General features: G+C 43.1%; 1 protein-coding gene across 3 annotated transcripts in view; it reads right to left on the bottom strand.

Annotated features, from left to right (window-relative positions):
- The window catches only part of ZBTB49 (zinc finger and BTB domain containing 49), a 77,817-nt gene that overhangs the window by 36,383 nt on the left and 27,029 nt on the right, over positions 1–14,405 (bottom strand). For all 3 annotated transcript variants that reach the window (XM_030191185.1, XM_030191184.1, XM_030191183.1), the window contains 2 exons: positions 11,515–11,588; positions 5,605–5,687 (listed from right to left, as the gene is read on the bottom strand). In XM_030191185.1, coding sequence (XP_030047045.1) covers positions 5,605–5,687; positions 11,515–11,588 — 157 coding nt within the window. The remainder of the gene's footprint in view (positions 1–5,604; positions 5,688–11,514; positions 11,589–14,405) is intronic.

A 14,405-nucleotide genomic window follows, 5' to 3' on the forward strand; every position in this document is an offset into this window, starting at 1 on the left:
TTCCTTTGAAGGCCACTCCATCTGTCTATTTGCTTCTCTGCCTCTCCGAGTAGCAGTCATTTATCGACCCCCTGATAAGTCCCTTTCTTCCTTTTTCACTGACTGTTGCTTGGCTTTCCTTCTTTCATGAACCTTCATCTCCTTCCCTCATTCTTGGGGATTTTAACATTCATGCTAATGATCCCTCTCTTATGCTTCGCAGTTTCTTGCTTTAACATCCTTGCTTTCAATCTTCAACTGTGCTCCACTGCCCCCACTCACCAGAATGGCCACTGTCTTGATCTTATCCTCTTCTCAAACTGCTCACTCTCCAGTTTCTGTGCCTCAACTCTTCCCTTCTCTGACCATCATCTGATAACTTTCACACTTAAACACCCTCCTCCCCAGTCCCGTCCAATCTTAACCGATACATTTAGGAATCTTCAGGCTACTGACCCTTCTACTCTGTCCTCCAGTGTTTCAAATCTCTTCTCTACCACTATGTTATCCAAGTCTGTAAATGAGGCTGTCTCTTCCTATAATACTATTCTCTCCTCTGCTCTGGATACTCTCGCTCCTCCCATTCCCCGTTCTGTAAAACATACCAAACCCCAGTCTTGGCTGACCTCTAGAATCCGCTACCTACGTTCCTGTGCCCGCTCTGCCGAACGCCTTTGGCTAAAATCCCGTGCCCATGCTGACTTCATACATTTCAAATTCTTGCTGACCTCCTTCCAGTCTGCTCTTTTACTTGCCAAACAGGACTATTACATCCAGTTGACAAATTCTCTTGGCTCAAACCCTCAACGTCTCTTTGCCACACTGAACTCTCTCCTCAAAGTGCCTTCACCTCCACCCCCCCCCCCCACCCTTCACTTTCCCCCCAGACTGGCTGAGTTCTTTCATGATAAAGATCACAAGATTAAACTTGAATTCTCAACCAGGTCACCTCCACCTCGCCTTCCCTTAGTCCATTCTCTCAACCCTCCAACTCCTGCCTCCTTTTCTGAAATCACTGAAGAGGAAACTACATCTTCTTTCCTCCTCGAAACTAAGTACCTGTTCCTCTGATCCTATTCCCACCCATCTACTTAACACTGTCTCTCCTACTGTCATCCCTTTTATGTCATAGCCTCAATCTTTCACTTTCCACTGCAACGGTTCCTGATGCCTTCAAACATGCCGTAGTCACACCACTCCTTAAAAAACCTTCATTGGACCCTACCTGACCTTCCAACTATCGCCCCATCTCCCTCCTCCCTTTCCTATCCAAGATACTTGAACGTGTTGTTCACCACCGTTGCCTTGACTTTCTTTCATCTCAAGCTATTCTTGATCCTGGCCAGATCCAAAGGTCTCTATTCTATCCTCATCCTTCTCGATCTATCTGCTGTTTTTGACACTGTTGATCACAGCCTATTCCTTGATACGCTGTTCTCACTTGGATTTCAGGGCTCTGTTCTTTCTTGGTTTTCTTCTTATCTCTTCCAGCGTACCTTTAGTGTATACTCTAGTGTATCCTCCTCTACATCTATCCCACTGTCAGTTGGTGTACCTCAGGGATCTGTCCTGGAACCTCTTCTTTTCTCCATCTATACTTCTTCCCTTGGTACTCTGATCTCATCCCATGGTTTTCAGTATCATCTTTACGCTGATCACTCCCAGATCTACCTCTCCACACCAGAAATCTCACCCAAAATCCAGGCCAAAGTATCAGCCTGCCTGTCTGACATTGCTGCCTGGATGTCTCAGCGCCATCTGAAACTAAACATGACCAAGACTGAGCTTCTTACCTTTGCCCTTAAACCAACCTCTCCTCCTCCCCCATTCTCTATTTCTGTGGATGACACTCTCATCCATCAGCTCGTAACCTTGGGGTCATCTTCGACTCCTCCTTCTCCTTCTCTGCACATATTCAGCAGACTGCTAAAACCTGTCGTTTCTTTCTCTATAATGTCACCAAAATTCGCCCTTTCCTGAACACACTACCAGAACCCTCATCCACACTCTTATCACCTCTCATTTAGACTATTGCAACTTGCTTTTCATAGGTCTCCCACTTAGCCTTCTCTCTCCTCTTCAATCTGTTCAAAATTCTGCTGCACGCCTAATATTCCACCAGTGTCATTATGCTCATATTAGCCCTCTCCTCAAATCACTTCACTGGCTTCCTATCCGTTTCCGCATACAGTTCAAACTCCTTTTATTGACCTATAAGTTCATTCACTCTGCAGCTCCTCAGTACCTCTCCACTCTCATCTCTCCCTACATTCCTCCCCGGGAACTCAGTTCACTGAGTAAATCTCTCTTATCTGCACCCTTCTCCTCTACTGCTAACTCCAGACTCCGTTCCTTTTATTTTGCTGCACCATATGCCTGGAGTAGACTTCCTGAGCTGGTACGTCAAGCTCCATCTCTGGCCGTCTTCAAATCTAAGCTAAAAGCCCACCTTTTTGATGCTGCATTTAACTCCTAACCCTTATTCACTTGTTCAGAACTCTAATTTTATCATCCTCACTTTAATATTCCCTTATCTCTTGTTTGTCCTGTTTGTCTGCCCTAATTAGATTGTAAGCTCTGTCGAGCAGGGACTGTTTCTTCATGGTCAAGTGTACAGCGCTGCGTACGTCTAGTAGTGCTTTAGAAATAAGTAGTAGTAGTAATATATGCCGACGACCTCACCATCTACATACCTTTAAACAACATTACAGAATAAGATTTTAAAAAGGTCTTGACCTTATGGAAAAATGGGCCGCAACCTTCAAATTTCAACTAAATAAAGACAAAACCAAGTTCCTGGTTCTATCCAGTCCATACAACCCCACTTCCTACCAAAACTTCACAACTGACCAAACATATCAAACTGAAGAACTAAAAATGTTAGGCATTATTCTCGATAAACATCTGACACTAGAAAGCCAAGTATCAGCAATCGCATCAAAGTGCTTCACAAACCTATGCAAACAGACTGATTAGAGACTACTTTCCCAGACAATCACTTTGCCTAATAACACAATCTGTCACAACTACATTACTGCAATGCAGCATACAGTGGGGGAAATAAGTATTTGATCCCTTGCTGATTTTGTAAGTTTGCCCACTGACAAAGACATGAGCAGCCCATAATTGAAGGGTAGGTTATTGGTAACAGTGAGAGATAGCACATCACAAATTAAATCCGGAAAATCACATTGTGGAAAGTATATGAATTTATTTGCATTCTGCAGAGGGAAATAAGTATTTAATCCCTCTGGCAAACAAGACCTAATACTTGGTGGCAAAACCCTTGTTGGCAAGCACAGCGGTCAGACGTCTTCTGTAGTTGATGATGAGGTTTGCACACATGTCAGGAGGAATTTTGGTCCACTCCTCTTTGCAGATCATCTCTAAATCATTAAGAGTTCTGGGCTGTCGCTTGGCAACTCGCAGCTTCAGCTCCCTCCATAAGTTTTCAATGGGATTAAGGTCTGGTGACTGGCTAGGCCACTCCATGACCCTAATGTGCTTCTTCCTGAGCCACTCCTTTGTTGCCTTGGCTGTATGTTTTGGGTCATTGTCGTGCTGGAAGACCCAGCCACGACCCATTTTTAAGGCCCTGGCGGAGGGAAGGAGGTTGTCACTCAGAATTGTACGGTACATGGCCCCATCCATTCTCCCATTGATGCGGTGAAGTAGTCCTGTGCCCTTAGCAGAGAAACACCCCCAAAACATAACATTTCCACCTCCATGCTTGACAGTGGGGACGGTGTTCTTTGGGTCATAGGCAGCATTTCTCTTCCTCCAAACACGGCGAGTTGAGTTCATGCCAAAGAGCTCAATTTTTGTCTCATCTGACCACAGCACCTTCTCCCAATCACTCTCGGCATCATCCAGGTGTTCACTGGCAAACTTCAGACGGGCCGTCACATGTGCCTTCCGGAGCAGGGGGACCTTGCGGGCACTGCAGGATTGCAATCCGTTATGTCGTAATGTGTTACCAATGGTTTTCGTGGTGACAGTGGTCCCAGCTGCCTTGAGATCACTGACAAGTTCCCCCCTTGTAGTTGTAGGCTGATTTCTAACCTTCCTCATGATCAAGGATACCCCACGAGGTGAGATTTTGCGTGGAGCCCCAGATCTTTGTCGATTGACAGTCATTTTGTACTTCTTCCATTTTCTTACTATGGCACCAACAGTTGTCTCCTTCTCGCCCAGCGTCTTACTGATGGTTTTGTAGCCCATTCCAGCCTTGTGCAGGTGTATGATCTTGTCCCTGACATCCTTAGACAGCTCCTTGCTCTTGGCCATTTTGTAGAGGTTAGAGTCTGACTGATTCACTGAGTCTGTGGACAGGTGTCTTTCATACAGGTGACCATTGCCGACAGCTGTCTGTCATGCAGGTAACGAGTTGATTTGGAGCATCTACCTGGTCTGTAGGGGCCAGATCTCTTACTGGTTGGTGGGGGATCAAATACTTATTTCCCTCTGCAGAATGCAAATAAATTCATATACTTTCCACAATGTGATTTTCCGGATTTAATTTGTGATGTGCTATCTCTGTTACCAATAACCTACCCTTCAATTATGGGCTGCTCATGTCTTTGTCAGTGGGCAAACTTACAAAATCAGCAAGGGATCAAATACTTATTTCCCCCACTGTATGTAGGGTGCAAAGAAAGCATACTAAAATTGCTGTAGACCAATCAAAACACAGCAGCAAGACTGATATTCAAAAGTTGAAACAGGAAAGGACAACACCACTACTCAAAGCGCTACACTGGCTCCCAATCAAGGCAAGACTATTCTTTAAAGCAAGCACTCTTATTTTCAAAATATTATTTGGCATGTTCCCAGACTACATGCTAGACCTGATAGAACTATCCTCAAGAAATGCAAACCCAGGAACCAGAAGCTACCAATTACGTCAGCTACCAAACTGCAGAAACATACAAATCCACTTACACAGCTGGATTTAGCTATCTAGGATCTAAATGGTGGAACCCAATACCTAAGATCACAAGAAGCATCACAAACTATCTCCAGTTCAGAAAAGGACTAGAGACATCTTTTCAAAAAATAATATGGACCGATGCTCTACATCACTTTGTAATCATAATGCACCAATGTAACTGAAAATTATAAAAAAAAAAACCCACACACATCAATGTAATTTCAATAACTATAAACCACTTTGAACCAAAACTTGCTTTTGGATAATAGTCGGATAAAGGAATGGATAAATAAATAAATAAACAGCATCAGAAGTTTAGCGCAGCAAAATAAAAAGTAAAATGCTACACCAAAGGACAGTGTAGCTTATTACATCAGCTCTTTTTACTAGAAAGCTCAAGGAAGTCCATTCTGATTGAAACTACAAATATGTTTCATAATTTGCGTGTGTAACTTGTGAACCTACATATTTTCAGCAAAAGTAAATGTTTTATATACCAACTTGATTAAAAAAAACAAAAAAAAAAAACACCCGTGTTTCCATGGTCAAATGTTTTACAAACTCAGTTACAGAAAAGATCACATTTATATTTATGGGACAACTATGTTTAAACAATAATCTTAAAAAGGGGTATACAGAGCCAGAGAGCCCAAATTTCTGTTGAAATTGCCTACATGCTTAGAAGACTTTCTTACCACGGCCACATATATCACACAGGTGAGGCTTTTCTCCACTGTGAATAACAATATGACGCTGGACATCTCCAGAGGCTGCAAACCTGTAACAAAATTTGAGAATTCAATTTTAATTTTTTCAATAAAGTTCTTCTTCACAACTGCATATGCTGTATGCCAGTGAGGTGCTACACAAATTTGAAAAATACAAACATGATTCTTGAGAAAGTATTCCAACCTAGCTGACTCCAGAAAGTTGAATAAATTCGGTTGCTCTTCTAAGGTTGTATAGTTCTACAATACTTCCTAAAAAAGGAAGATGTTTGAAGTAAAAGTGGTTTTCCCTTGTAAAGAGGGGGGGAGGGGGGGAAGAATTATAAACCTGGGCTAAATTGGGTTATTTTAGCACAGGGCCCCAATTTTATGCAGTGAGAATCTGTGGTAAAATAACCCGACTTAACAGTAGCCCATGTTGATAACGTCCCTTCTCATAGCATTAATTTACCACTATAAACTCTTGGGAGGAGTTTTCAAGTCAAAATGTTGCCCCAGCAAGTGAGCTACTGTGGAAGAGACACAGACATAAAATATTAATGGAGATCAAGACTAAGATACCAGCAATATTATTTTTGGTTTCCTAGCACTTATCACTTTAAGAGTAATTTTATAACAAGGCACCTAAGTTACAAGGTCAAGTATGTGCTGTTAGATGTTATTTTATAAAGTTAACTAAGTACCTATGTGTCTTCATAAAATACTGTTAAGTGGCAGAAATTATGTCTTGCATGCAAGAACGTACATTTACATCTGTATGTGAAGTTTACAAGTATGCATGCTTATTACAGTATTTTACAATTAATGCGCGTACTTGCAAACTCCATTGGTACCACACTCCAACTACACCTATTGGCAAAGTACAAACCATCTTGAGAAAGCACATATATTTACACCAGTTAGTATTTTATAAAAGACTTTTTACGTGCTTATGTTACTCTTGCGTGTGACTGCGCAGAATTCCTGTTGGGGAATTCTGCACGAATCAGTCTTTTTGCACAGAATCGAGCCCCTTTAGCCCGCGGTGAAGGAAGGACTGATGTTGGCTGGCTGGCTGGCCCCCCCTCCCCGAGCATCAGTGGGTCTTCCCTGGGCCTACCTTAACACTCCCTTGGTGGTCTAGTGGCACCTTTGGGGGCAAAAATCCCACTCTTTCCTGATCGCTGCTGCCGATCTGAAGTCGGAGCTCTGCTTCTTCACAATGGCCATGGAGACTTCATGTGGTAATCTTGTGACGCTGCTGCAGGAAGTCAGCAGCCACTTGCAAGAAGTGGCTTTACTGGCCCACAGCAGCAGCAGTGGGCAGGAAAGAGTTAGGTTCTTTCCTGCTCCAAAGAGGTACCTCCGATGCAACTCCTAGCTCCCTGATGAGTGCAGATACAGTGGGCGGATGCTGTGAAAAATCTAAAGATGGTGTGTGTGTGTGTGTGTGGGGGGGGGGGGGTTGGAAAAAACTTTGGATGGTTTGTGGGTGCAGGGATGGGGCTGGAAAAAAGGTGGATGCTATGTGTGGGTGCTGGAAAAAAAGATGGATGGTGCCTGTGTACAGGGAGGGAGACTGTAATATTGTTTAAATTATGACAAACTCGCAGAATTTGCAAATTTTGTGCAAAGATTTTTGAATTTTTTGAGGCGCAGAATTCCAACAGAAGTATTATGTGGCTACATATGTGCAAAAAGACTATATAATTACCCCCTATAAGTATAATACTAATCATTGTTCTATAACAAAGTTTAAACCAGCAAGTTGCAACAAAGTCAAGTACCGTATTTGGATGTTATCAACTTTAAAATATTTCAGTGAAACAGATTCAATTTTATGCCATGTGAAATACACTGTAAAACATGACAGTATTGTGTACTAATGATGTCACTCATTTTACTAATGGCTTAGATTTCACAGAAATGCACATTTACTAGGACTTATTATTAACTGCCTTTATGAAAATATTAACCTAAGGCAATGTACAACAGGTACAGTTTAACACAAAACTTACAATTTTGTTACAGCGTAACAGTAAAATGACTAAATAAAGCCTATCAATGAGGTAAACCTGGAAATGGCAGGCCGCAGGAGAAGGAAAGGCTGAAGAGAGATGCCAGACGGTAGGGAGCAGGAAGCCAATGCGTGATAGCAGGGCGCTTAGACGTTTAAGCTACAGAAGGGGCCTAAATGTGCGAGTCTTGGCATGTCCGACACACAAATGTGCATATCACATGCATACAAAAGAGACACATACAGGATTGTAAATATTTCCCTATCCCTTATGAAATTCAATTTTATTCGTTCAAATCTATATTTCACATTCTCTGTTATTGTAACTGTGAAAACTAATGACAATCATACTGTTTTCTTATTGGTTACTGTGTGTTCTAGCAACTGTGTTGTCTTGGGCAAGGTCATATTAAGAAATTGGCAAAACCAAACACATATCATACTTTGGGTCTAAATGTTTAGGAAAGTCCTGTGATTGCCAACTGTCTGACTTTTTTTGTATCCAGAATTCAAATCTCGGACCTTATTCCTGGACTGAGAGACTCGCTGAGAATTCAGCTCGCGTCGAGAGGAGAAATCCGCTTCGGAACCATTTGGAAGTCTGTCACAGACTGCAGGGTGAGATCAGGATTTATTCCTATGGACAGGGGAATAATTAGTCCTTGTCTTTATTCTGTGACAGATGAGTTATGTCATGACTTGTGGTCTGTGAATTTAGCTGCTACGGTATTTTGCATAAGACGTGTGGTATGGGAAAATTAGGTTCTTACCTTGGTAATTTTCTTTCCTTTAGTCACAGCAGATGAATCCATTAACTGATGGGTTATGTCTACCTACCAGCAGGTGGCTATAGAGAACACTGAAAAACAGTGCTCTATGGACGGCTATCTCCATCTGCCTTCAGTATTTGAAACTTCCAAAGCAGAGTGTATCCTCAAAGTACAACAACATGAACTTTCCTCACAGCGAATGAATGCCCCAGAACAAGAGCAATAATCACACAAAGGAGGGACGATCTCAATCTCCTGTAACAGAACAGAAATCCTGAAGACTTGTTTTCCAATTTCTCCCAATGAGGGAACATGTCTGCAGGAACAACTGAACAAATAAACAGACAGGGAGGGATCATGGATTCATCTGTTGTGACTAAAGGAAAGAAAATTACCAAGGTAAGAACCTAATTTTCCCTTCCTTGTCATCAGCAGCAGATAAATCCATTAACTGATGGGATGTACAAAAGCACTCCCTAGTTAGGGCAGGAATCTGTCACTCCCCGAGCAAGCACTTTGCGCTCCAAACTGCGCGTCCCGCTTCGCTGCAACATTCAGCCTATAATGCCAGACAAAGGAGAGCGTAGAAGCCCAAGTAGCCGCACTACAGATCTCCTGAAGAGAGAGTGCTCCTGTTTCGGCCCACGAAGAGGAAATCGCTCTTGTAGAATGCGCTTTAAATGCGTCAGGTGGAGACCGTCCTGACAGCAGATACGCAGAAAAAATGACTTCAAGCCAACGGGCTATAGTGGCCTTAGACACCGGAGACCCTCTTCGAGGACCTAACAACAAGACAAAAAGGTGATCAGAGGTCCTGAAGTCATTTCACATTTGCAGATACTGCAAGAGAGCCCTGCGAACATCCAGAAGATGTAACTGCCCAAAAGATTCCGGAAACTCCTTCCTAGTAAAGGAGGGCAGATAAATGAGCTGGTTTTGGTGAAACGCTGAAACCACCTTAGACAGGAAGGAAGGCACAGTAGGCGCCGTAACTCCGGACTCTGAGAATTGCAGAAAGGGGTCTCGACAGGACAGAGCCTGGAGCTCAGACACACGTCTCGCCAAGGTTATGGTCACCAAAAAGACTGTCTTTAGAGTCACATCCTTCTCAGAAGCTCGAAGGGCGAACACTGGAGAGCCTTCAACACCAGCCCCAGGTTCCAAGCTGGACACAGCAGCCACACTGGCGGGTGGAGCCGGAGCGCCCCTCTTAGAAATCGGGCAATGTCCGGATGAGCGGCCAGGGAAAGGCCAGAGACCTTCCCTCGAAAGCATGCCAATGCTGCCACTTGCACTTGCAGAGAATTGTAGGCTAAGCCTTTTTGTAAACCATCCTGCAAAAACTCCAGTATCGGCGAGACTGTAGCCCTCATGGGTGTGATCGCCTTTGAAACACACCACACCTCAAACTGGTGCCAGATCCGAGCATAAGCAATGGAAGTGGACCACTTGCGGGCCTGCAAGAGAGTGATGACTTTGTTAGAATAGCCTTTGTCTCTCAATTGCGCCCTCTCAAGAGCCATGCTGTAAGACCAAAGCGGCAGGGATCCTCCATGGTCACCGGACCCTGCATCAACAGGTTCGGTACCAGAGGCAAAGGAAGAGGGGCCTCCACCAGCATCCGCCGGAGGTCCACATACCACGGCCGCCTGGGCCAATCTGGGGCAATGAGAATCACCACTCCTTGATGTAGCCGAATCGCAGGAGGACTCGCCCTATCAAGGGCCAAGGAAGGAACACATACAAGAGGCATGGAGGCCAGGGTTGAGCCAAGGCATCCAACCCCGCCGAGCGAGGATCTCTCCGTCTGCTGAAAAAGCACGGGACTTTGGCATTTGCGCTGGACGCCATTAGATCCGCTATGGGCATTCCCCATTTGGCGCAGATCTGAAGAAACACTTTGTCTGCCAGTTCTCACTCCGCTGGGTCGATTTGATGCCTGCATAGAAAATCAGCTTCCACGTTGCTCTGACCTGCTATGTGAGCTGCTTACAGAAGCTGCAGATGTAGCTCGGCCCAGTGGCAAATCTGAGCGGCCTCCGCGGCCAGTGCTCTGCACTGAGTGCCGCCCTGTCGATTTATGTAGGCCACAGCTGTCGTATTGTTCAACAGAACTCAGACAGACAGCCCCTCCAGAGTCCTGTGAAAGGCCAGAAGAGCCTGGAATATCGCTCTCAGTTCCAAGCGATTGATGGACCACCCCGATTCCGCGGGTGTCCACAGGCCCTGGGCATAGCTTCCCTTGCAATGTGCTCCCCAGCCGACCAGGCTGGCATCGGTTATCAACAGGCACCAAGAGGGAAGTGCCAGCGGCATTCCTCGCCGCAGCATGCTGTCGGAGAGCCACCACTCCATTTTATGGAAATACATTTGTTACAACTTGGTTATGGGTTACATTGTACAAGTTATGCGAGACCATTGAAGTATCATTAGGAATATAACAATGGGACATCAACATTGAAACATTGGAAAGAGACAATGGGAAGCTTAAAGGGCAGTATTAAGACACAAAGACATATGGTGTACATATTTCTGTGAGTAAATGTATGAGTGATGTGGAATTACGGGGGATTACTACTACTACTACTACTATTTAGCATTTCTATAGCGCTACAAGGCATACGCAGCGCTGCACAAACATAGAAGAAAGACAGTCCCTGCTCAAAGATGAGGGTCAGAAGTGGATGTATGATGCATTGATGATCAGTGAGGGTGACCTGGCACATCTTTTTGGGCAGACTGGATGGGTCATGCTGGTCTTCATCTGTCATCATTTACTGTGTTGCTATGATCTCTAAAATAACTATGATAGATATAAATAATTCCAACCACAATTCAAAATGTATTCTATTATATATAGAAGTCCACACTTACGTAACACAAGCAACATTTTTATATAATTTGCCAATGATTTTCTCCCACCTCATACAAAGGTATTTTTAAAATTAAAAAAACACCCCAACTTTCCCCTATATATTTTAATTACTAAGGCATTAACTGGCATGCAGAGTTTCTTAAACCATAACAGCATTATGCAGATATTCCCTTTATTAGGGGTATTATTGCAACAAATTCAAAGAAGCTCTTCAAGGTTGGAAAATCTGTACTGACCGTTTCCCACAGATTTCACAAATGTATGGTTTTTCGCCAGAGTGCCGACGTAAATGAGTCTGCAGATTGCCTGCCTGCAAAGACAACATTGTAAAATTATCAAAATAAATCTAAAAATCAGCTACTTATCCTTAACTGTCATGCAACAAGAAATGAAGACAAGTAATCAGGCATCAATTTCCTGACAATGAAATCATGGATAGGCGTTTAAAATTTATTGTTTAGAGTCCCCTGCTGGCCAAAGGAAGTTTAGCACTGTTTCTTGTGGCTAAAACTACCTGTGCAGTATATGGAGACATTTATTTATTCCTTAACTTAATATAACTCCTGAAACTCAAGATAGATATTAGATTGCAACACCAGGAAGACCAAAACATCATACAGGATGTTTGGATTTTAGATTTACTCACTCATCTTTTCCAAATCTGAGCTCAAGGTGAGTTACAAATCAGGCAGGGCAATGGATTATAAGCTCTTTTAGCTAAACAAGGCCAGGTGTACCTGAGGCAATATGGGTTGAAGTGACATGAACAGTCGTAAGGGATGTCTGTGAAAGAAGCAGGCTTTGATGTTGTTTCCGGCTTGCTACTCTAACCACTAGGTCACTCATCCACACTGAAAATCATGTGTAAAATTTCAAGAAAGGCCTTCTACCAGAGACAAAGAGCATGAATACAAGGTTGCTTATCTGTAAACTTGCCTGGGTGATGTCTTCCAAAGCCCAAGCTAGAAAAATGTATGCAAAGCTTTCCAAGCTGGTAGAGCTTTCTAGTACAGTGGAAAACAGAACATAAGAACAGTCATACTGGGTTAGACAAATGGTCTATCTAGCCCAGTATCCTGTTTCCAAACAGTGGCCAAGCCAGGTCACAAGTTCCTGACAACAAACCAAATCGTGGCAACACTCCATACTACAAATACCAGGGCAAGCACTTGTTTCCCATGTCTGCCTCAATAGCAGACCATGGACCTTTCCTCCAGAAATCTGTCCAAACCTTTCTTAAACCCAGATACGTTAACTGCTGTTATCACATCCTCCAGCAAAGAGTTCCAGAGCTAAACTATTTGTTGAGTGAAAAAATATTTCCTCCTAATTGTTTTACAAGTATTTCCATGTAACTATCTCAAGTGTCCCCTAGTCTTTGTACTTCTGGAACGAGTAAAAAATTGATTTCTACTCGTTCTACACCACTCAGGATTTTGTAGACCACAATCATATCTCCCCTCATCCTTCTCTTTTCCATGCTGAAGAGCCCTAACCTCTTTAGCCTTTCCTCATACAAGAGGAGTTCCATCCCCTTTATCATTTTGATCGCTCTTTGAACCTTTTCTAATTCCGCTATATATTCTTTTGAGATACAGCGACTAGAACTGAACGCAATGCTCAAGGTGCAGATGCACCATGGAGCAATACAAAGGCATTATAGTATTTTTGGTCTTACTCACCATCCCTTTCCTAATAATTCCTAGCATCCTGTTTGCTTCTTTGGCCACGGCCGCACACTGAGCATAAGATTTCAGTGTATTATCTACGACACCCAGATCTTTTTCTTGAGCACTGACTCCCAAGGTGTACCCTAGTATCAGGTAACTATGATTCAGATTATTCTTTCCAATGTACATCACCTTGCATTTGTCCACATTAAGTTTCATCTGCCATTTGGATGTCCAGTCTTCCAATTTCCTAAGGTCTTCCTGCAATATTTCACAGTCTGAACGTGTTTTAACAACCTTGAATAGTTTTGTATTATCTGCAAATCTGATCAAGTCACTCGTCATTCCGATTTCCATATCATTTATAAACATATTAAATAGTACTGGTCCCAGTACAGATCCCTGCGGCACTCCATTGTTCACTCTCCTCCACTGAGAGAAATTACCATTTAATCATACCCTCTGTTTCCGTCCAATAAGCAATTCCAGAACCTTGCCTCCTATCCCATAACTCTAATTTTCTTAGGAGTCTCTCATGAGGAACTTTATCAAAAGCTTTTTGAAAATCTAGATACACTACATCAACCAGCTCAAATTTATCCACATATTTATTCATCCCTTCAAAGAAATAAAGCAAATTGGTAACACAAGACTTCCCTCGGCTGAACCCATGCTGACTCGGTCCCATTAAACCATGTTTGTCTACGTGTTCTGTAATTTTATTCTTTATAATAGTTTCAACTATTTTGCCTGGGACCGATGTCAGGCTTACCGGTCTATACTTTCCTGGATCATCCCTATAACCCTTTAAAAAAATCAGCGTCACATTGCCCACTCTCCAAACTTCAGGTACTACGGATGATTATAACGATGGGTTACATATTACCAACAGCAGATCGGCAATTTCATGCTTGAGTTCTTTGAGCACCTTTGGATGTATGCCATCTGGTCCAGGTGATTTACTACTCTTTAATTTGTCAGTTTGGCTCACTACATCGTCCAGGTTCACCAAGATTTCTTTCAGTTCCTCCACATCATCAACCTTGAAAACCATTTCCAGTACAGGCAGATCTCTTACATCTTCTTCCGTGAAGACAGAAGCAAAGAATTCATTCAGTTTCTCTGCTATGGTCTTCTTCCTCCCTGAACACCCCCTTTTGCTCCTTCGCGATCTAACGGTTCCACGGATTCTCTTGCAGGCTTTTTGCTTCTGATGTACCTGAAAAAGTTGTTACTGTGAGTTTTAGTCTCTGTGGCAAGTTTCTCTTCGTATTCTCTTTTAACCTGGAATATTTGATGAACTACAGAGATGCTGAGGGACCATTCATGAGGATGAAAGACTCTGCTAAATTTGTCTGCCACAGCACTGTTTTCTGGCTACGTAAACAGCTCTAGAGAGATGTTTCGAGAAGCTGTCTAAGCCGATATTTGGATTGCTTGTCGACAGATGTGATAAG

This window comes from Microcaecilia unicolor, chromosome 2 (assembly GCF_901765095.1).
Source record: "Microcaecilia unicolor chromosome 2, aMicUni1.1, whole genome shotgun sequence".
Classification (NCBI taxonomy): domain Eukaryota; kingdom Metazoa; phylum Chordata; class Amphibia; order Gymnophiona; family Siphonopidae; genus Microcaecilia; species Microcaecilia unicolor.